The sequence below is a fragment of the Dipodomys ordii genome, unplaced genomic scaffold (genome assembly GCF_000151885.1).
Source record: "Dipodomys ordii isolate 6190 unplaced genomic scaffold, Dord_2.0 Scaffold11, whole genome shotgun sequence".
Lineage (NCBI taxonomy): Eukaryota > Metazoa > Chordata > Mammalia > Rodentia > Heteromyidae > Dipodomys > Dipodomys ordii.
In genome coordinates this window covers 111,550-133,319 of record NW_012267227.1, presented here as the reverse complement: position 1 = coordinate 133,319, position 21,770 = coordinate 111,550, and the positions used below count along the sequence as shown (strand labels likewise).

The 21,770-nt window shown below is 40.8% G+C and overlaps 1 protein-coding gene across 1 annotated transcript in view; it reads left to right on the top strand.

The window, feature by feature from the left end:
• Map2k5 (mitogen-activated protein kinase kinase 5) overlaps positions 1 to 21,770 on the top strand; it is a 264,967-nt gene that overhangs the window by 211,127 nt on the left and 32,070 nt on the right. Inside the window, exon 20 of the mRNA XM_013009900.1 lies at positions 18,637 to 18,698. Coding sequence (XP_012865354.1) covers positions 18,637 to 18,698 — 62 coding nt within the window. The remainder of the gene's footprint in view (positions 1 to 18,636; positions 18,699 to 21,770) is intronic.

Below are 21,770 nucleotides of genomic sequence, written 5' to 3'. Positions count from 1 at the left end.
ACACACACAGCAAGAAGTGAAGCTATAGCTCAAGTGGTAGAGCCTAGCCTTGAGCAAAATGTTCAAGGACAGTGTATAGGTTCTGAGTTCAAGCTCAGGCCCTGTACACACATATACACACACACACACACACACACACACGGAGGAGGAGGAGAAAAGATCCAGACTGAAGAGGAAAAAAATAAAACTCTAGTTGCAGATGATGTGATATATACAAAACCCTAGAAAACCCATAATAACATTAGAGCTGATAAATGAGTTCAGCAAGATTGCAGAATATAACATCAACACACAAAAATCATTTGTGTTTCTATACACCAGTAATCCAAAATGAACAATACAAAAATGAAACAGAAAACAATTCAAGTTGCATTTGCATCAAAAAGAATTAAAGGACTTAGGAATAAATGTAACATAAGCTGTACATGAAAGCTGTACTGAAAGCTATAAAAGATCTTCAAAAGAAGCTAAAAACATAAACAAATGAAAAGACATTCTGCATTCATGAAGTAGAAGACATAATATAACTGTTGGATAGCAATAATTGCCAAGTTGGTCTGTAGATTTAAGTGTGATCCCTGTCAAAATATCAGTAAGATTTTTTTTTTGGTAGAAATACAAAAGCTAACGCAAATTCAAATGAAAATAAGAGATTTGGTGGCCTTGTGAGTTGAAGAACAATATTTGAGATAAGTATGTCTTAATATCTTGAAGAAGTGAAAAAACAGGGGTGTTGGTGCATACCTATAAGTCCCTCCTGCTGAGGCAGGAGGACTGTAAGTTTAAGGCCAATAGAGAAAGAGAAAACAGAGGAGAATGTATGTGTACATGCCTAGAGCCTACTGAATAGGAGCAAACATATCTGACAAAGTCTAATATTAAGAATTAGATGGGCTGGGAAGGTGGCTCAGTGGTAGAGCGCTCGCCTTGTATGCTTAAGGCCCTGGGTTCGATTCCTCAGCACCACATAAGCAGAAAAAAAAAAGCTGGAAGTGGCGCTGTGGCTCAAGTGGTAGAGCGCTAGCCTTGAGCTGAAGAGAGCCCAGGTCCTGAGTTCAGGCCCCACGACCGGACCCAAAAAAAAAAAAAAAAAAAGAATAAGACAGGATTCTTACAACTAGGATAAATAAAAAGGACAGTCCAATTTAAAGTGGGGAAAGGATTTGAACAGCATTGTTCCTGATAAGATACAGGAATGATCACTAAGTACTTACTTATGGAAATGCTAGTCAAAACCAAATAAAAAGACAACTTCAATCCAGCAGGATGGTAATAGTTTTTAAAAAGAAACTGTAATATAACATTGGTTATAGTGTTGGCAGGAATGTGATATGGAGCCAGCTAATTGTATGCCAGAGGTTTGAGCTTCCTCAGATCTCAGCCTCCTAAATAGTAAGGATTCCAGACAGCTATCAGCCCCTAGCTGTTAAATGAAATCTGTTTATATGAGGCCCACAACAGAGAGTCAAGTGGTCAGAAAGTAAACTGGACACTAAAGAGAAGGTTGGGTGTGATGGCCTCAGGTACTGAGTTTCTGTGTGTGTGTGTGCATGCATGTGGGTGTGTGCACGCACACACACGTGTGCGTGTGTTTTGTTGATCGTGGTGCTTGAACTCTGGGCATGGGCATTCTCCCTGAGCTCTTCAGCTCAAGACTAGAGCTCTACCACTTGAGCTACTATGGCACTTCTAGTTTTCTGGTGGTTAATTGGAAATAAGAGTCTCACGGACATGCCTGCCCAGTCTGGCTTTGAACGACTATCCTTAGATCTCAGCTTCCTGAGTAGCTAGGATTATAGGTGTGAGCCACCAGTTCCCGGCGTGAGTTTCTTTCTCAAAGCAATGGAAAAATTTGGGACTGAGTTGTATACTTTAAAAAGGTAAAGTTCTACTTTGCATAAAATATATTTCAGTAAACATCAAAGAAAGAAAAGAAGAAGCAGGTTTCCCTGTGATAACCTCTGTGCTTAGTGGCTGTATTGTAAGAGGAGGCAGCCTTTCTTGACTGGATAGGATGGGTCTTGGTAGAAGAAAACACAACTACATTCTACTTTGTATCGGACTAGCTCTACTAGAAAATTCCATCTATTATTTTATTTGTTTGTTGAGATCTTATTAAGATTGTGAGATCTTAGGCTCAGGTGATCCTGCTTCAGCCTCCTGAGTACCAGGATTTCATACACCTGCCACTGCCCAGGTCCATATTTTAGTCTGTCAAGGAATAATTATGAGCTCCTGTTCAGACCATTGCTCAGATAAATCCATGTGGACTTAGTGGGAGATAGCCTTATGACCTGAGCTTGATTCAGTGTGGTATAAATACAGCTTATATAAATGGAGCTTTCTGCATTTTGCCTTGCAGTAGGCTGAAACATGGTGGGCTAGAAGAGATAGGATAGTAGCAGAGACAGCTTCAGAGAGAATGATGTTTGAGCAGGACCTGAGGCCTTCACAGTATGAGAAGGGGGCGAAGGTGGTTCCAGCAAAAGGAAGAACGCAATCATTTGGCCAAATGAAGGAGCAGCTTTGGAGATGGACACAATGTGCAGCTCTTGCTATGGGCAAGAGCCTCCAAGCTATACCAAGCAGCTGAGATGTTGCCCTGTTGTTAGGATAAAGCTGCGGAAGATGACCCATGTTGAGGTCTGTATTTCCATGGAGGGGAGGTGGTAGGAGAAAGAAAGCAGAGAAGATAAAAATTTGGTTCTCTATATTTTCATCCAGCCTCCTCTTGGTCTGTCTAACTGTTGATTGATTCTCCTCCATCCTCCTCACTAAATTTCTGAGGCCTCTCAATTTCCTCAGTCAATGCCTTCTTGTAGTGGGGAAGTTTGCTACCATTTCTGGGAGACATCAGGAGAGCCTCATGTAGGTTCCAAGTCCATGTGATGGTTCTGTGAGTTCAGGGGGTTGGCGGAGTAGATAATTATTCCCATTCATAATGACTGTCTGGTACCAGTGTGATGTGCATATGTGCCAGCCAGTAATAGTGGGGGCCCTTGTATGTCTCCCTTAAGTTTTATGGTTAGAGGTGTTAAGAACTGCAAAAGACAGAGGTTGCTATAAGTAGGCTTTGTTGTGGGGAGCTGTCAAATTCAGGGCTTCATTTTTGTTTAGTGGTATCAAGAAAGTTGTTTCCTGTCTTCTTGCCCATTACTCAGCTGGCCCCTTCTTTCCATCATCTTCTCCCAACTCTTCTTCTATCAACCCCTTTTCTTAGCTACAGGCCTTAGGGGGAAATCCAGCGACTCCCCCTACCCCGACCCTTTCCACACAGGGACACTTAAGGGTCCCCTTCCTAGAGCTGTGTCCTGCTGCAGCCCTTCCTGCCTGCTGACCTGGAATCCTAGCAATATGATTCTCTCAAGGCACCTGTGTGCTTTCATGAACATTCCAAGTGCACTCTAGGGTAAACCACCTACTCCTGAATGAAGGAAACTATTTCTGAATTTTATAACCATTTTCCTCTCTCTCCGTCCCTCTTCTTCACCTTCCCTCACTCTCCTTCTCTCTCTCTTTTTCTCCCTGTCTCTATACTGCTTTCTTTACAAAGAACTGGAGGAAAGAAATGCAAAACAAAGATACATAGTAATTTCTGAATATAGCTGTGCCTTGTATAAAATTATTTTCCAGCTTTATTGAGATATGACGTACAAATAATATATATGTAGAGAAAATATATATAATGTTTTGATATACATTATAAAGTGATTGCCACAGCCATGCTAGTGTATCCATCCCTTCACATAGTTTCTATTTGTGTGTCTGGTAACACTTTCAATCTGCTTTATTAGCAAATTTCAAGCATATAAGAAGTTATTATTATTAGCAATAATCACCATGCTAGGTAGTAGATCTCCAGAACCTCATTTGACAACTGAAAATTTGTACTATTGACCAGCAAACTTCCTACTTCCTTTCTGCCACTCTTCTGTTGTCAGCAGACTTCCTACTTCCCTTCTGCCACTCTTCTGTTGTCAGGTTCTGTGAGTTCAGTTGTTTGTGGCTTCACATGTGAGATCACGAAGTATTTGCCTGTCTGTGTCTGGCTTATTTTGCTTAGCCAGTAACTTCCAGGTTTGACCCATGATTTCACAGTATCATTCTTAAAGCTGAATATTATTCTACTGTGTATGATATACATCACATTTTCTTAATTGTGCATCCATCCATCAAGTGACCTTTAGGTTGTTTCCATATCTTGACTATTGTGAGCAGTGCGGTAATGAGCATGATAGTGCAGATTTCTCTTTAGAATAATAATTTTATATCCTTTATATATATATGTCCACAAGTGATATTGCTGGTTCAAATGGCAGTTCTGGTTTTCATTTTTTGTGACAATCCATACATACTGTTTTCCATAGTGACAGTACTAATCTATATTTCTATACTAACCTATATATTGCCCAGGCTGGCCTCAGACCACAGTCTCTTATTTTCACACATCTCAAGTAGCTGGGAATGCTGGCATGTGTCTTGACACCCAGCCTCTCTCTGTTGCTGTTCTTGCTGCCTCTGTTTTTATTTATTGGGTTTTGTTTTGTTTTTTTTTAATACGACCTCCATATGTAGCCTAATCTGGCCTCACTATGTAGCTTAATGTGGCCTTCAACTCATGATCTTCCTGTGTCTTCCTCCCAAGTGCTCGATTTTAGGCATGTGCCTTGTTACTATGCTCAGCTCATTATGTTTTTTATTTGCTTAGAAGTCATACTCTTAAAAAAATACTTGCAAATCAGATTGTATAATCCCTTTGATATGAGTTGATTTTCACGGAGTTTTAGAGTCGTGGCTCTTAACTGTTTTGGTTAGATGTTAGGAGATTATGTTTTCCCCGTCCTCTTTCTAGTAGCAGCCACATAGGGTTCCATAGATTATTGTTTATGAAATATTGACTGCCACCCAATCATTTTATCAACCAGTATTAATTCCAGAGTTTAGGTTCTGAGGACTAGGAGTGAATGAGATGCAGCCGCCACCATTGAGGAGCTGTGACTTCACTCATGCAGGCAAACTGGTCGACAGTCATATACGAACAGATCGCTAACTGCAGGGTGTATGAGTGTAATAAGGCTGGATGACCTGACAGAGGACCCCAGTGGCTGTCATTTTAAACACTCACATAAATGGGCATTTATGATAAGATATTTAATGATGTTCAGAGCCGTATAAATTCTATAATAAAAGTGTGGACAAGGTGCTAGGGAAACAGAAAGAAGAGAACTCACTGGAGGAAATGAGGGTGACCAGGAGGCTCTGCAGAGGGGGAGAGTAAAGTAGGAATTTGTCTCCAAGATACTCTGGATGTCTTCAGGGGCATCAGATGACTGTGGTGTTTAGGGAAGTATTATGAGGTGAGGCCGGACCATATTTCAATGGATCTATATATCCCTAGATGAAGATAGGGATAGGTTTTCCTGTTTGTTTTCCTTTTGTTTTGTGCCAGTACTGAGGCTTGATCTCCAGGCCTGGGCACTGTCCCTTAGCGTTTTTGCCCAGTGCCAGTACCCTGCACCAGTTAATTAGAGATAAGAGTCACAGACTTTCCTGTCTTCTCTGGCTTCAAACCACCACCCGCAGATCTCACCCTCCTGAGTAGCTAGGATTAAGGCATGAGCCACTGACACCCAGTTTAAAAGAGCTTGAAGTTTGGGATTGACATAAACAGATTAATCACTTTGACAAGTGTGTGGACACTTAGGAAGTTACAGTTGAGATTTGGGCAGGGGGAAAGGTGAGGCTTTAATTAGGACGTTCTTAGCTTGTTTGAGGCATATTTAGGAACTAGAATAAACCGTGATTGGTGAGTAATAGGACATAGAAAAGGGTGGAGAGGAGGAGTTGGGGACGAAGTGCAAGGCCTGGATCATCAGGCACCCAGAGGTTTCTCCAAGGCCTTTTGCTTTTCTACTATACACCAGTCCACAGCCAAGAAAGGCAGTGACACTCCAGGAATAGCGAGGGCTCCTTCCATTCTACTTTGTACATTAAGCTGATGGAGGAAAGAAGTGACAGCTGACCATTTTGACATTCAAGAACTTAGCTTAGCTTTTCTACCTATACAAATGGCTCCAGGTTTTTAAGAATTACTGTAGTTGGAGCCACCTGCAATCCCAGCTGCCGAGAAGGCTGAGATCTGAGGATTGCCAGCCTGGGCAAGAAAATTCTGAGACCCTCACTTCCAATTAACCAGTAAAAAGTCAGAAGTGGAGCTGTGGCTCAAGTGAGAGAGCACCAGTCATGAGCAAAAAGCTAAGGGATAGTGTTCAAGCCCTGAGTTCAAGTCCTAGTACCAGTGTAGCTCGGTGTAGCACGCCTATGTAGCGTGTGTACAGGCTCTGGGTTCAATTTCCAGAACCACTACAACCACCACAACAAAAAGTTGCTGTAATTGAGTTCTGTTCTACAAACTCTGTTTAAGTTGACAGGGAGGAGCATGAATCCTTTTAGAAATATTTTGGGAGTGGAGCTGTGACCAACCTTGAGCAAAAAATGCCAGGGGAGAGCACCTGGTCCCCAGCTCAAGCCCCAGTGTCAGCACACACATACACAGTTTTTTTTCTACTGATATCTTTTTTAATGGCTGTTAAGTTCTTGTTATCTTTTTTTTTTTTAATGCCTAGAGAAGCACTCATTTCTAGACAGGAAAACTGAGAAGCTGCTGGGCAAGGAAGACAACCTGGAGTACTAGGAAAAGGAATGGAGTCAGTGATTGCCTAATAATAATTCCCTGAAATTCAGAAAGTGGAAAAAAATGTAGTATTAACTGACTCTAGAGATAATAACATTCCCTTGTCTCTTGCTGTCTTCTGAAATTAAAAGCAAGAAGTAAAAGCAATAACCTTATCTCCTGCTCTCTAACAGTGTCCTGTCCCCCTCAGAACACATAACTGCATATGACATAAAGGGACAGGAAGCCCCACAGCCCAGGCAGGCCCAGAGCCCTCCAACCACACCGCCTAGCCCTCCCACAACTCCTGGAAACATGTAGTTATGATGTCAGATTTCATGGTGTTTGCAACTTGTATGAGTTAACTAGCAAGGCATTAAAAGCATAGTAAGTTAATACAGGTAGATCCATATAGTCTATTGACCTCCAGCCATGGTGTTAACTAGACTGTGTCTCATAATGTCCAGTATATATCATTGGAAACGTGAAAATCGACATTCCTCTTTTATGTAAGGCAATCTTTAGAAACTTAGTATCTCCTTTGAAAAGTCCAGTGTGTTTAAATTAATGCAGTTTAGCTGGTTTGCAGATTGAAAATAGGTTAGCTTCGAGACCAGGATTCCGTTAGTAATTACTTTTTTCTATTGGTAATAACTGTTTCCTTAGAAATGACATTAACATGCTACCAAAACGCAGCAGTAATCCAGAAGTTAATGTTCTGTTCATTTATAATTATATTTAATTCATATTTATGAGTTGTTGGGAGGGAGGAATAAGAAAGAAATGAGGATCAAAACATGTTAAAAAAAGAAACAGTTTAGACAAAATTGTTTTCCTGAGAATCTGAAGGATGTATACAATCACTTGAAAAAGGATCAAAATGTGTCCAAAGCACACAGTTACTTGCTTTTTAAAAATGTTTTGTTATTATGTAGCATGGGTTGGCCTTGAACTCATGATCCTCTGCTTCAGTCTCCCAAGTGCTGGGATTACAGGCATATCCCACTATACCTGCTATATAAAATCAGATTTTATTAGCTACTGTTGAAAATCTGTATTTTTATTATTTCCTACTGGCATGGAGGCAAATTCAGTGGTTAAAATTTCTCCAGTTATTCTTTTTTACTAACCAAAATACTAACACAAACATCCCCATGGCTTTGATTTCAGTTAAGGCAGATTTGTGGCTATTTTTTCCTTATCCAGGAACCATTCTGCATTTTTAAACAGTCACTGAACTTGGTGTAGTAGCTTTGTGTTGTTTGAATTGTCCGTAGAGCCTAATGTATTATTAATGAATTAATTTCTTGGTGTGGAGGCGGATGAATAGCGTGTGTGAATGGACAGTTGCCTGGTGGGGCCAGTTTTGGCTGCTGCCATTTAACATGTGTCGCTCTATTGTGAAGTCTTACCCAGCCGTAGGACAATACTCATTTAATCCACCACGATGGGACCTACACACCCTGAGCCCAAGTTGGATGCCAGGGTCAGTTACCCAGCAGCTCGGGCTAGGGCACCGCTCTGCTTCACTGCCGAGTTGCTGTAATCATTTCGCCTGCCGTTCGTTTGTTTTCCCTAAACCAGGGGAAATGTGCATGCGAATGGTGAAATGTTCTCCAAAGAGATTCCAAACTGGTCGGCTGGGGTGCTGCCTCCATTCCTGGATGGAGGCAACATTCCAGGGAGTGTAACTTCCTTCCTTCCTCCTGGAAATGGAAGCGTCTGGGCCCACGAGATCCCTGATGTTCTGAGGTCCAGAGTAGCAGATGGCATTATGATTTTCCAAATCCTGATGAACATTCTAACTGAACTTGTTCATTTCACAGTATGTAGTTCTATTTTTTTTTCACTTCCTCTCATATTCTCCCTCCCTCTCATCTCCTCTTTGTTCCTCGCCTATTAACTAATTTTACATGGATGCAATATCTCCTTGATGACTTGTATGAAACACAAATTTACATATAATTTTAAACCTTTGAATTGGAGATGATGGAGCTTTTGGATTTGTTTACAAGCATGTAAAGCAAATACCATCAGCACTCATACACCAATGCAGCCCCTGAAGTTTGGGAGGTCCCCCCTCTTTTTCTTGTGGCTAGCAGTGCAGGTGGCAAATGGCAGTAATTATTTTCACTAACAGTCGAGTGAATGTTCAAGAGGACATACAGAGTGGCGATGTGGACGCTGGGTTTGCAGTGAGTTCTTGGAGTCTGACTTGATAGTGTTATGGCTTGTTGATTTTTCAGGACACGGACCTGCCGGGTTCTTTGCACTTGAGCAGTGCGTAAATGTAGATCAGAGGTTTCTATGCTAAACTCCTTTCATTTAGGAAGCTATTGAGGCTCCTAATTTTTTTTCTCTCCTAGATGTGTTCTTTTGGTTTTGCTTCAGATAGCTTATGATTTACCTTTAATCTGAAACTATTTTTAATCAGCATCTTTGTACACAGAACCTGGTGAAATCCAGTGTGGTATATTAACATTGTAATTTAGGTCTTGGCTCAAACATGTGTAACTGGACTTTTCCTGAAGAAAAAAAAAAAAAAAAGATTAACCTTACCAGTGTATGAAATTCAAACACTATATAGAGACAAAGTAAAACCACAGGTAGGAATTGCTGAATAATTACCTTTAGACCAGCCTGAGCAGGAGACTTCCCACGAGGGTGAGCTCATTTAATGGTTCCTAAATTCAATCTTGTGGATGTCAATGGTCATGCTTGATTATTTGCAGCAGTATTTTATGAAAAAGGGTTAGAAATGCATCAGGAAGCTACAGAAGAAGAAGACAATACGGATTTTCCTTTTGTAAATGAAATTCCTTTGGTATGAAACAAGTAAATTTTTTTTTCTGTTCTTCCTAAACCACTGCAAAGGGAGATACGGGCGTGTGTGTGTGTGTGTGTGTGTGTGTGTGTGTGAGAGAGAGAGAGAGAGAGAGAGTGGGGGAAGGAGAGAGAGAGAGACTATTTAGAGAGGTATCTCTAAATAATGTCTTATTCTGATTATGACCAAAAAGAGATCTAAAAATGAGAAGATACTGTTGGCTTTGGTAAGGAATCAATCACAAATGTGGTATAAAAGATTAGTCCTTTTTCTAGTTCCCCCCACCCCCGTGTGTGTGTGTGTGTGTGTGTGTGTGTGTGTGTGTGTGTGTGTGTGTGTGTGTGTGTGTGTGTGTGTGTGTGTGTGTGTGTGTTCGTGTACTGGGGCTTGAACTCAGAGCCTTGGTGTTGTCCTTTACCTTTTCACTCAAAGCTCGAATTCTACCAATAGAGCCATAGCTCCACTTCTAGCTTTTCAGTGGTTAGAGTTAAGAGTCTTACAGACTTTTCTGCCTAGCCTGGCTTCAAACTGGAATCCTCAGTTATCAGCCAAGTAACTAGGATTAAGTCATGAGCTGCCAGCACCCAGACCCCCACCTAGTTTCAAAGAATTTTTACAAAACACCAATATCTTAGTCAATTTTTTTGTAAATTTTTTGCATGACAACAAAATAAGTAACTGAAGAGACTGATTGAAAGAATTTCCAAAACATATATTTAGGAGAAAAAGAAAATGTGGAGTGGGGGGAAGATTTCTGACTCCAGATTTCAGTCCTATAGACCTGTTCATTTATATTTAGTGGGTTTCTTTTTGTTGTTGTCTTTTTAATAAGTATCTGGTAGTGATATTCACTTGGCTAACAGCTGGTTCTCCTTGACTGAAAGGTTTACGGGTAGGGTGGATGTTTCAGTGGCAGAAATTCAGGCCTTTAACCCCTAGTTCCAGGCCCATCTGAGACAAGTTAAATGAGCTGCTACTGTCAGCCTAGACCCAGCAAACAGAACTTCACACCAAAATGCCCACATGTGTAATTTATTACATCTGGCAACCCAAAGCATGGGGTGACCCAGTGTGGAAATTGAATCATCTTTCACTTTCTCCGCTCTCGGCTTGATGTGGAATAGGATGAGCAGGAGTACTCTCCCTATCTCTAGCTGGGCATTCTTGTCTGATGATGTCATCTTCAGGCCTTCTTAACTGCAGAGCCCACTCCCCCCTCCCCCCCCCAAACATTGTTCCCCAGCTTCCCAGGAGTGATGCAGGACCATCTGCATCATGAACTAAAAAATGTACTTAAAGCCAAGAACTGACCATGCTATTAAATAAACTCTTCTGTGTTTACCAAGCATTGATTGAATTTACACCACTCTGCTGTGGGGTTACAACTTATATCTTAAGCAGGACTGACTCAGTCACATACTAGCCAGATGTACCCCTTCCCCTATTTCCCATCTTCCTCCCTCTGAGAAGATATGATTGCTTTTTCTCTGGGTACACTCTGTGAGAGCATACACACAAGAACCGTGAGGAACTTTGAGATACCAAAACCTAGCTGATTTTCCAGAATCTAACAAGGGACTATACTCTGGCCAAGTAATTTGGGTTTGTAGTTTAGCTTCTGTGCAGATATTTAAAGACCTGTCTGCCTGTGTCTGTCTGTCTCTCTCTCTCTCTCTCTCTTTCTTTCTCTTTCTCTTCCCTCCCTCCCCTTTGTTGTTTAAATTTTCCCTTTAAAAAAAGCTAGATCGGCTCTCTCAGAAGAGCATAGATATATCCTATAAATTCTGCTAGTTGTCATAAAAAGACAGTGAACAATAAAACAATTTGGGGTCATTCTCACCCTAGAGATGAAATTATATTCTTTCCTAATAAACTTTGCTATCAACCTCCCTAAAACACAAACAAAAGGGCTGGGAAGGTGGCTCAGTGGTAGAGTGCTTGCCTTGCATGCATGAGGCCCTGGGTTCAATTCTTCAGCACCATGTAAGCAGAAAAAGCTGGCTCAAGTGGTAGAGTGCTAGCCTTGAGCTGAAGAGCAGAGGGACAGCGCCCAGGCCCAGAGTTCACATCCCATGACCGACAAAAAAAAAAAAAGACAAACAAAAGCAAATAAACACAAATTGGGGTCTGTCTGACAGGCAAAATACCATTGTGCCTGACTTGAAGCTGCTAAAATCGAACACAAGCTTTGATGTCAGCATCATGGATACAAATGGAGTGCTCTCAGATTGCTTTGCAAATTAACATCAACTGCAGTACCTAGAACTAGGAACTGCTGGTCCAAACCTCAAGGAACATCAAACTTGAATTAAAAGACTTGCACCAGTGGAGGCTACTCAGGAGGTTTAGACCTAGATCTGCAATTCAAAGCTAGCCTTGTGATTCCATCTCCAACTAACTAGCAAAAAGCCAGGCAAGAGGCATGATTCAAGTAGTAGAACACCAACCTGTGAGCAAGAGCACAAGGCCCTGAGTTCAAATCTGGTCCCAACAAAAAAAATTTAAAAGCCCTTGATTTTAGGGGCTGGGAAGGTGGCTCAGTGGTAGAGCGCTTGCCTTGCATGCCTGAGGCCCTGGGTTCAATTCCTCAGCACTACATAAGCAAAAAGAAAAAAGCTGGAAGTGGCGCTGTGGCTCTAATGGTAGAGCGCTAGCCTTGAGCTGAAGAGCTGAGGGACAGCACCCAGGCCCAGAGTTCAGACCCCACAACCGGACCCAAAAAAAAAAAAAAGCCCTTGATTTTAAAAGATGGAGAACAACTCTCATATTTGTATTCCATATTATTATCTGCTGCTAATCACTTGTTAGCTTGAGCTTGATAGCAGAAAAATCTATAAATGGACACTGTTTAAAAAGTGACAAGGCTTGCCACTCTACTAATTTCTAACACTCTCCTTTGTAGAGTCATATTTGAATGGAACCCTTGAGGCTCCTGGGTACATCCTGAGCACCTGGCCTTGGCTCTGTTACTGGACATTCTCTCCATCTTACAGAGCTGTTTTTTAGGGATTCATTTCTCATCTGTCTGAACAGTACACAAATTCTTTGAAGATAGGAAGTATCAGTCTGTCATGTCATTCACATGGTAGGTGCTCCAGGAAAATATTGAATGTATGAGAAAATAATGTATTATTTTATATGATATTTTATGGTTTTGTTTACCAGTATCTGAATTAATCACCACATCATTATCAGGTTCCATTGTCATCTTTAATTATGAATTAATGACAGCCTGGATCCTTTAAGAATATTTTTAATCAAAGCTCCCATACATTGTTTCCATTTGTGTACTTATACTAAACTTCTCCCTCATATCAAGCAGTGTTCTGCTAGGAATTGCCCCTGTCCTGTATCTTTTTAAAACTTCTCTCATTATAATTTTAGATTCATTTACATACAGTTGTAGGAAAGGCTGTGGAGAAATCTGGGTACTCTTTGCCCATTTTACCTCAGTGTAACATCTCATAAGTATAGTACAATACCACAACCAGAAGACTGACATTAACACAACACACAAACCACTGACTTTGTCCATATTTTACTGTGAGATATAAACCTGTTTGTGTGGGGGAGGGGGCACAGTGTTGCTAATAACCATTAATGAAATACCATGGTGTATGGGGGTTTATATATATAAGCACACATACATATGTACACATATATATCCCTTTTAAATAATATTCTCCTTTTTTCTTTTCTTTTTAGTTTTTATTATTTTTAAGTAGTTCTACAAAGGGGTTTCAGTTCAACATGTCAGTTTGTGAGTATGCTGCATCTTGATCAATGCCACCCTTTCCATCATTTCCCCCATCTCTCCCAGCCCCACTCATCCCATTTACCTAGGTCTATTTTCACATTGAATGTTTGCTGAATATTAATATTGCATTTACCCCTTTTTAAGTAAGTCATTTCTAAAGCATTTTTCTCATTGGTACTTTTCTGTATTTGGAGTTTGTGGCTCACCTGCCTGCGTTGGGGGTGACAAAGTAGACTTGCTCTGCATGTGAGCTAGTGGCAACCCCTTAAACCTCCCTCTGCCTCCTTCCTCCACTTCTTTGGGCAGGTACACAACCACACACACATACACACACATACACACACACACACACACACACTCAGATTTTCTGCTACTTGCCTTTTTTTATGCCTGAGTTCCTTGCTGACAAGTGCTAATAACAAAATACCCTGAGAGAGTCCAGTTGAAGTTAGCATCCATTAAACATTCTGAACTTGTCCTTTTGCTCATAGATTGTGCATAATTAATAATTAAACAGTTTCAATTGTAATGGGTTGACCTTCTTGAACTGTTCATTATTCACAAGGCAAAGGCATCACTCAAACATTTTCCTCCTTGTCTCTTGTTGTTCTGTGGCATGCGATGTGCTTGTGTTTTACTTGTTTAGAGAAAGAGGCTGACCAGGTAGTCACCAAAACCTCTGAGACATGGAGACTGTCCTCCTGCATGACTAGAATTGCTTACTGAAATGCTTTATGGCAGCTATTTTTATGTAATAATTGCCTGCTCAGTAACAGGGTCCCAGCTTGTGTGCAGGACTCTATAAAGTTGATTTGGGACTAGAGTCTCAGGTTAAGCTTTTGGTTAAGGTTGTGTTCACGGTTTCATTCCATACCTCTGTGCTTAGAAGTTCAATAGAAAGACATTCCAAAAAGCCCTTATAGTGAAGTATGGTATCCAGGGTCTTACCGAGAGTGACTTATTAACAATTGAGCCAGTATCAGCCAGTACAGAGAGCTACTAGTGTAACTGCTTCTTCAATCCAGATTAATGCTTTGGAAATGCATTCTTCCATCTTACTTGTTCTCACCGAGAACTTTTTTTCTGGTACTTGAACTTAGGGCTTGAGTGTTGCCCTTAGCTTTTTTTTTTCCCCTCAAGGCTAGTTACTTTACCAGTTTTTGAGCCACACCTCCACTTTTGGCTTTTTTGCTGGTTGAGAGTCTCAGATGTGCCGGGCTCTGGTGGCTCACACCCAGCTACTCAGGAGGCTGAGACCTGAGAATCGTGGTTCAAAGCCAGCCAATTAGAAACGTCCATGAGACTCTTATCTCCAATTAACCACCAGAAAAACTGAAAGTGACACTGTGCCCAAGTGGTAGAGCACTAGCTTTGAGCTGAAGAGCTCAGGGACAGTGCCAAGGCCCAGAGTTCAAGTCCCACGACCAACAACAACAAAAAAAAAGAGTCTCAGATGTATCTGTCCAGTCTGGCTTTGAATCAGCCTTCTGAGTAGCTAGGAGTATAGACATGACCACCAGCAACCTGCTCAGAAGATGTGTGTATGGTTCATGTGTATGCATGTGTGTACATATAAGCCAGTTCTGGGCCTTGAAGACGTACTTCTAGCTTTTAGGTTAATTGGAGTAAATATCTCAGAGATTTTCCTGCCCCAGCTCACTTCAAATCTCGATCCTCAAGTTGCTAGGATTCCAGGTATGAGCTGCTGGCACTAGCTTTTATGTATGTTCTTTTGCCCACCCATTGATTGGTTAGTCTTCTGTATCTCAGAAGATTCTTCCTTGAACATGCAAGAGACAAGGAATTTTGAATAGAGAGAGATGGCTGGCATATGCACTTGAGACTCAGCTTTCCTCCTGTTTTTTTTTGTTGTTGTTGTTGCTGTTATTGGTCCTAGGGTTTGAACTCAGGGCCTAAGCACTGTTCCTGAGCTTCTTTTTGCTCAAGTTACTACTATACCATTGAGCCACAGCTCTACTTCCAGCTTTTTTTTTTTTTTTGGTAATTTATTGGAGACAAGGGTCTCACAGACTTTACTGCTCAGGATGGCTTCAAACTGTGATTCTCAGATCTCAGCCTGTTGAGTATCTAGGATTACAGTGTGAGCCACCAGTGTCCGGCTTCCTCCTGCGTTTGGAGCAGTGATTCTTTGAGTTCTACAAAGTCAACTTGAACTGATATTTTCAGAAATGAAATAAATTACTCATGGATACCAACCAGTATTCCTTAACTTTTATAACATAAGAACCTTAACAGACTTATCTGGTCTTAAATAAAATTTAATTACTCTTGCAAAATGTCACATTTCCTCATTTTACTTCTCATTCATGCTAAAATGACATCTTCATCCCATTGCCTGGTTTATTTATAATTAATTAATTTACTTTTGGTGTCATGCTTTAAAATGAAACCCACATTAGCATTATGTTTTATACAAGCTCTTTGTAGAAAGCCAGTCCAGAATTTTAACTATCTTGGTAAATATTCAACCACATTAAAACAGCAGGCGCTGTGTGTGTGTGTGTGTGTGTGTGTGTGTGTGTGTGTTTTCACTGGGGCTTGAACTTCTCATAGCTCCACTTCCGACTTTTTGTTGGTTAATTGCAGTTAACATTCTCATGGGCTTTCCTGTACAGGCTGGTTTTAAACTGTGATCCTCAGATTTCAGCCTCCTGAGTAGCAAGGATTATATTCATGGGCAACTGGTGCCAGGCTAAGGCCCCAAGTTCAAGCCCATTATGGCAACAACAAAAAAGGGGGGGAAGGAATGGAGTCAGAGAAGGCAAAGAGAGGAAAATAAGGGAAGGGGAGAGAAGAGAAGGGGGAAGGAGAAAGAAAAGAAAATCTATTTTTTAAAAATGGCCTAGGAAGCCGGGTGCTGATAGCTCATGCCTGTAATTTTAGCTACTCAGGAGACTGAAATCTGAGGATCATGATTCAAAGCCAGCCTGGGCAGCAAAATCTGTGAGACTCTTATCTCCAATAAACCACCAGAAAACTGAAAGTGGCTCTGTGGCTCAAGTGGTAGAGCGCTAGCTTTGAGCTGAAGAGCTCAGGGACAGTGCCTTGGCCCAGAGTTCAAGCCCGTGACCAACCAAAAGAAAACAAAGACCTAAGACTAGGAATGTGGCTCAGTGGTTGAGTGCTTGCCTATCATGCATGAGTAAATAAAAAATTAATTTTTTTTAAATGGCCTAGAGTAGCTTCCTAACTGATGATAGTCCATGATGTTTTGCACATCAAATTCTGTAATTGGAAAAGTTTCTGAATTCTTAAAGCCTTCCCTTGTAAATGGTGATGGGTTTGCTCCCTGTGTCAGGTGGTTGTCATTCATATTTTGAACTATCTTTTTTTACTGTTTTTACGGACAGTTAAGTGTCATTTCTTGAACTGAGCCTTGTAGACTCTCACAGTTTTGGTGATCCATACAGCTTTCTTCAAACAGGCCAGGTCTGAAATAGATAGCAAGTTTTATTTTTGCTCTTCAAATCAATGACACTTCTGTGACCATTTCCCACTACCATTATTGAGGAGCCATCCTGTTATTGTGTGCCTTGTTTCTTTTGAGTATACTGTTCTAATACCCTGTTTTTCATATCCTTCCTATGGTAATACCTGCATATAATCCTTTGAACTTGGAAAGATTTTACTTTACCTCCATTTTGCTTTGTTTTTCTCTCCTCCTGGAAATCTTTACTTTCTTTATTGATGAGAATTTAAGTGTAGAATTGTTCAGCATCCCCTCTAGATGAATAGAGTAGATTCAAAGGGAACAGATATGGGAAAGTCATTATTTTTTATATTCCTTCCCCCCCCCAATCTCTTCAGAATTTTGTTCTTCCTTTTTTTAAAAATAATTTTTGGCTGCTTTGACCTCCACCTCCTGCCCAGTTCCTTTTTATTTCGTTGTATTTTCCAGCCATTTCCAATTGTTTGAATCAGAAACAAAGCCTTAATAAGACTTCTAGTTAATTTTCTGTCTTGTAATTACCGATCTCATTTTTCTGATAATTGGCCACAGCAATTATATGTATATTTACTAATCACATAGGAGGCTGTGCAATTGTATCTATCTGCCACCATTGATAATGACACACATATTGCAGAGGTGCTTTTATCATCTTCTTTTTTCCACTACATCAAAGCTATTTCCTCTCGTTCTCAATAATGAATACATGCATGCATTTGACACAGTTGTGTGCTAGAGAAATTGTTTGGCTCCTACCAAATGCTGCATGCTCTGAGTTTCTAGCCTGCAGCGCTGGAAGGTTGTATGTAATGATATATTGCTCATCCAAATGGCCAAAGCACTCCAAAGCACAGTGAGATTAAAATAAGTCATTCCTTTGTTAATTTAAATAGGTGCATGTATCATACTTTGCAGGGCACTTTGTGTAGGGATGTCAGGGAGGAAAAAAAGCCGCCGAAAGGTATTTTTAATAGCAAATGAGAATAGATGAGAATGGAGTCATTTGCAGCTGCCTACTTTATGTGGCTCTCTTGTTCCAACTGTAGGTCTAATGAGATGACTGTTAAAGTACTCTGCAGTGTAATTTCATTACATCCTGAGCTGTTACACTATAAACACAGTGGCACTCTCTGTCATTCTTGGAAAAACTCCTAAATTCTTAAAGCTTTCCTTTGCGAATGGTAATGGGGTTTGCTCCCTGTGTTGTTTGTTGCTATGTAGTTTGTGTTCTGATGAGTGACTCCCAGATCCTCCCCAGTTTTGTTTGATGTAGAGATAGAGATTTTTCACTGTATTTTTAATTCAGTGGCTTTATGATACGATGACTTGGCCTAAACTGACAACTAGGCTAAAATTCCTTTTCAGGAAAAAAAAAACTTCTCTCATAAAGGCCTGCTTATTGAAATTTTTATAAAGGAAAAAAAAATGACTTGTCCCTAAAGAGCCAGCAATCAAAAGCAGTTGAATATATAAAGAAATGTAAATAAATAGGAAAGTGTAAATAAATAGCAAATCCAGTAAAAGAAACAAAGGTCAACAAAGAATAATTTCACAGCTCTTTGTTAATTACAAGACCATTTGTGTGTTACTTAAATAATCATTAATTTCTCATTTACACTTTCCCTACCTTCCTTCCTACCCTGTGGCTATCATTGTCCTTTCTCCACCTCCCCTCCCTCTTTGCTCTCATGTTTCTCACCATTGTAAAATGTGTGGCTGGAAATTTGGCATCTTTACCGAAATGTGTGGAAGAGGGAAGAGCCAGTCTTTTTAATTGGCAGGCCTTTATGTCACCATTATGTTCAACTTTATACTGCTTCTCCGAGCGGGTAGGGTGGCAGTGGTGGGGAGGATTGTGAACTAGAAAGAGGCATTGTTGTGACTTTTGGTGACTTGTTTTTCCTCCATCCCAGGATTCGCCTGTCCTTCCGGTTGGAGAGTTCTCTGAGCCATTTGTACATTTCATCACTCAGTGGTGAGCTAGTGCGCAAAGCACGCCCTGCCCTCAATGTAAATGATACATGCCATTAACTCCGGGAGACCTTATGGCTCTCCTGCTTCCTTTTGGAGAAAGAGGCACTGGGGGAGGGGGAGCAACTCGGCAGATGGGGCAGCAAAGCCAAAGAAATTGTTTAAATTATATAAACATTATTTACACAAAGGTTCATAAGCATACTTGGGAGGCTCCTTTGCTTTTTAATAAACCACTGATCAGTTTCCTTCTTTGAGCAGACACGGTTCCCATTTTCTTAATCTTTTTTTTTTTTTTTTTGCTCAGAAATATGCAATTTTATAGCTACTCTTGAACAGACATATGAAGCTTATTTTTATTAATGGAACCTCAAGTTACCCATAAAACTGCCTGCCACTTAGTGAAAGCAGCACAGTTTATTAACTCATTGGAGTCTTCAGTAACTTTTATCTTTGGTTATATTTTAAACACCATACTAGGGTCAGCCCTTACACTGAATTTTGATATTGGGAAATCTGGTAGAGATGTAGTTCTATTAGGTGCATTTCAACCCATAAGAACCTGACAGGTACCCCAAGATTTAAGGCAAAGGTGCCTTCAAAGCCTTGAGATAACCCCTTATCATTTTACACCTGAGGAAACAGGCGTTTTTCTGCCTAGAGTTCTTCTCCAGCCTTTTTTCTCTTTCTTCCCAGCAGCAGGCCTCTTGCCTTTATTAGACCTTGTGCCATCACCCCCTCTCCAGGTCCTGGGAGACTCATGTGGCCTTAGAAGGCCCACTGCTCCCCTGCCCTCAACCTCACCCCTACACGGGGATTTTACCCAAGAGACTGGAGGAAAATGACAGCTCAGAAATGACCAGACCTCAAGCAGGAGAACAAGACTCATCAGCCATTGTGGGACTCCTCCTACCCAAACGTCTACATGTCTGCACCCTGTCAGTCAGTCAGCTTTCCGGTACTGGAGGATGGCAGGCCTTTCCCAAAGAAGCCTGGGGTGCCGGGAGGTGGCATAGTCGGGGGTCCTTGCTAAGCAGGGCTGGCTGTGTGCTGCCCCTCCCCCGCCATCCAACCAATGTGAAACCAAGAAATATTCCTTAATATAAATGTCAAGCTTTATCACCTTTTTGACTAAGTGTAATATGTTACCTCTTAATAAAAATGTCGTGTACAGTTTATATTCCACAGAGGGGAATAAATGTGGAGGAGAAATTTTCCCCTAGTTTAAATATTTTTTTAACATTGTATCTTGTTTATTCAAATACATGCTATTCTGTAGCTTTTGGAAGCTATATTTGCTCTGAAAAAAAAATAAAAAACCTATTGAGAGGCTGGGAAGGTGGCTCAGTGGTAGAGCGCTTGCCTTGCATGCCTGAGACCCTGGGTTCAATTCCTCAGCACCACATAAGCAAAAAGAAAAAAGCCCGAAGTGGCGCTGTGGCTTAAGTGGTAGAGCTCTAGCCTTGAGCTGAAGAGCTGAGGGACAGCACCCAGGCCCAGAGTTCAGGCCCACGACCAGACCCCCAAAAAAAACAAAAAAACCTATTGATTGAACCCTGGACTTCTAAGCTGTTTTAAAGCTTATTAGGTATCATTATACAGAAACATATTAGTCCCTCTTTTTTTTGTTGTTTAACTGGAATTCCTAAAAAAAAAAAAAAAAAAAAAACTCAGAGGCATCCCCATGAAAGATAAAGACTAGAGAACAAACTATGATTCCTTTGCTGCCTGGAGCCCTAGTCTAGGCATCACCCACTCCAGACACAGGCACAGCCATAGGAGACACTGGATATGTGACATCCATCATGGAATCTCTCTGTGTGGTCTGAGATGGGCCCTGGGGGTGGGGCTGCTCCAGGCAGCCAGGGAGAGACATAGTTAAGGCTTTATCGCCCTACTATCCAAAAAATCAATCAGCTGCTATGTGTAAGTTTTATGGAGAGGAAGGGAAGGATAAGCTGTGTTGAAATTTTCAAGGCTGTCAAGCCAAAACAAAAAATGAAACAAATCTCTTGTTTTCCCAAGAGATAGAGCTACTTTGGAATGTCAAATTGGGATGGTTATCAACTCCACTAGGGAGACAGCTTGAATTACTTGCTAATGGAAACAGTATTTGAGAGGTGCATATGGTTATTTATAGGGAAGGCAAATGTCCTCAGTGTCATTAATGGTTCATAACTACAATTCTTGTTTGCCAAATGATCATTAAATTGCTCTATTTAAAAACAAAAGTACTGTCAGCAAATTCAGAGATGACGTGAAAGATATTCATTTGCTCATTAGAGAGTCCCTTATACAAAAGGCCTCTGTGATCTTTTCCAAGTGATCAAAACAGCAGTCTATTTGTGACTTTATCCCATAGATGTTCTGGTTTAGAAAGAACACTGCCATCAAGTAGGCAGCTACCCACAGTCACCTCTGGATAGCTAAGCATACACTCCAGCCATAAGTATACCTTACTGGATGGAAGACACGAAATATTTTACACAAGAAGTGCAGTTCTCTAAAGCGACTTCAGCAAACTTAGCTATCTCACAGCTGTTGAATAAATTAAACTTTGGTCATACCTGATAAATACAAGCCAAGATATTATATAAGAACTCATTTGTAATTTTGTAGCATTATCTAGATTCCTCACTCCTTTATATACTGCTTGTTTTAGTGGAGGGATGACATTTTTCTTAATCTGACTTAACAATCAATTATACTGCCTATTACATTATTACCAAAAAAAGAAGTAAATTGTTCTCTGAATTTAATTTTGAAACAAATAGGCAACTAAACCTGGGAAAGAACATAACTGCTTTTTCTACATTAATTTCAAAAATAGAATTAGAATAAATGTAAATTCATTATGTACATTGTGAAAGTAACTTTGAAAAAAAGAGACAACTTTGTGATTCAGAAGGTCCCAGAAGGGCTGGGAAGGTGGCTCAGTGGTAGAGCGCTTGCCTTGCATGCCTGAGGCCCTGGGTTCGATTCCTCAGCACCACATAAGCAAAAAGAAAAAACCGGAAGTGGCACTGTGGCTCAAGTGGTAGAGTGCTAGCCTTGAGCTGAAGAGCTGAGGGACAGC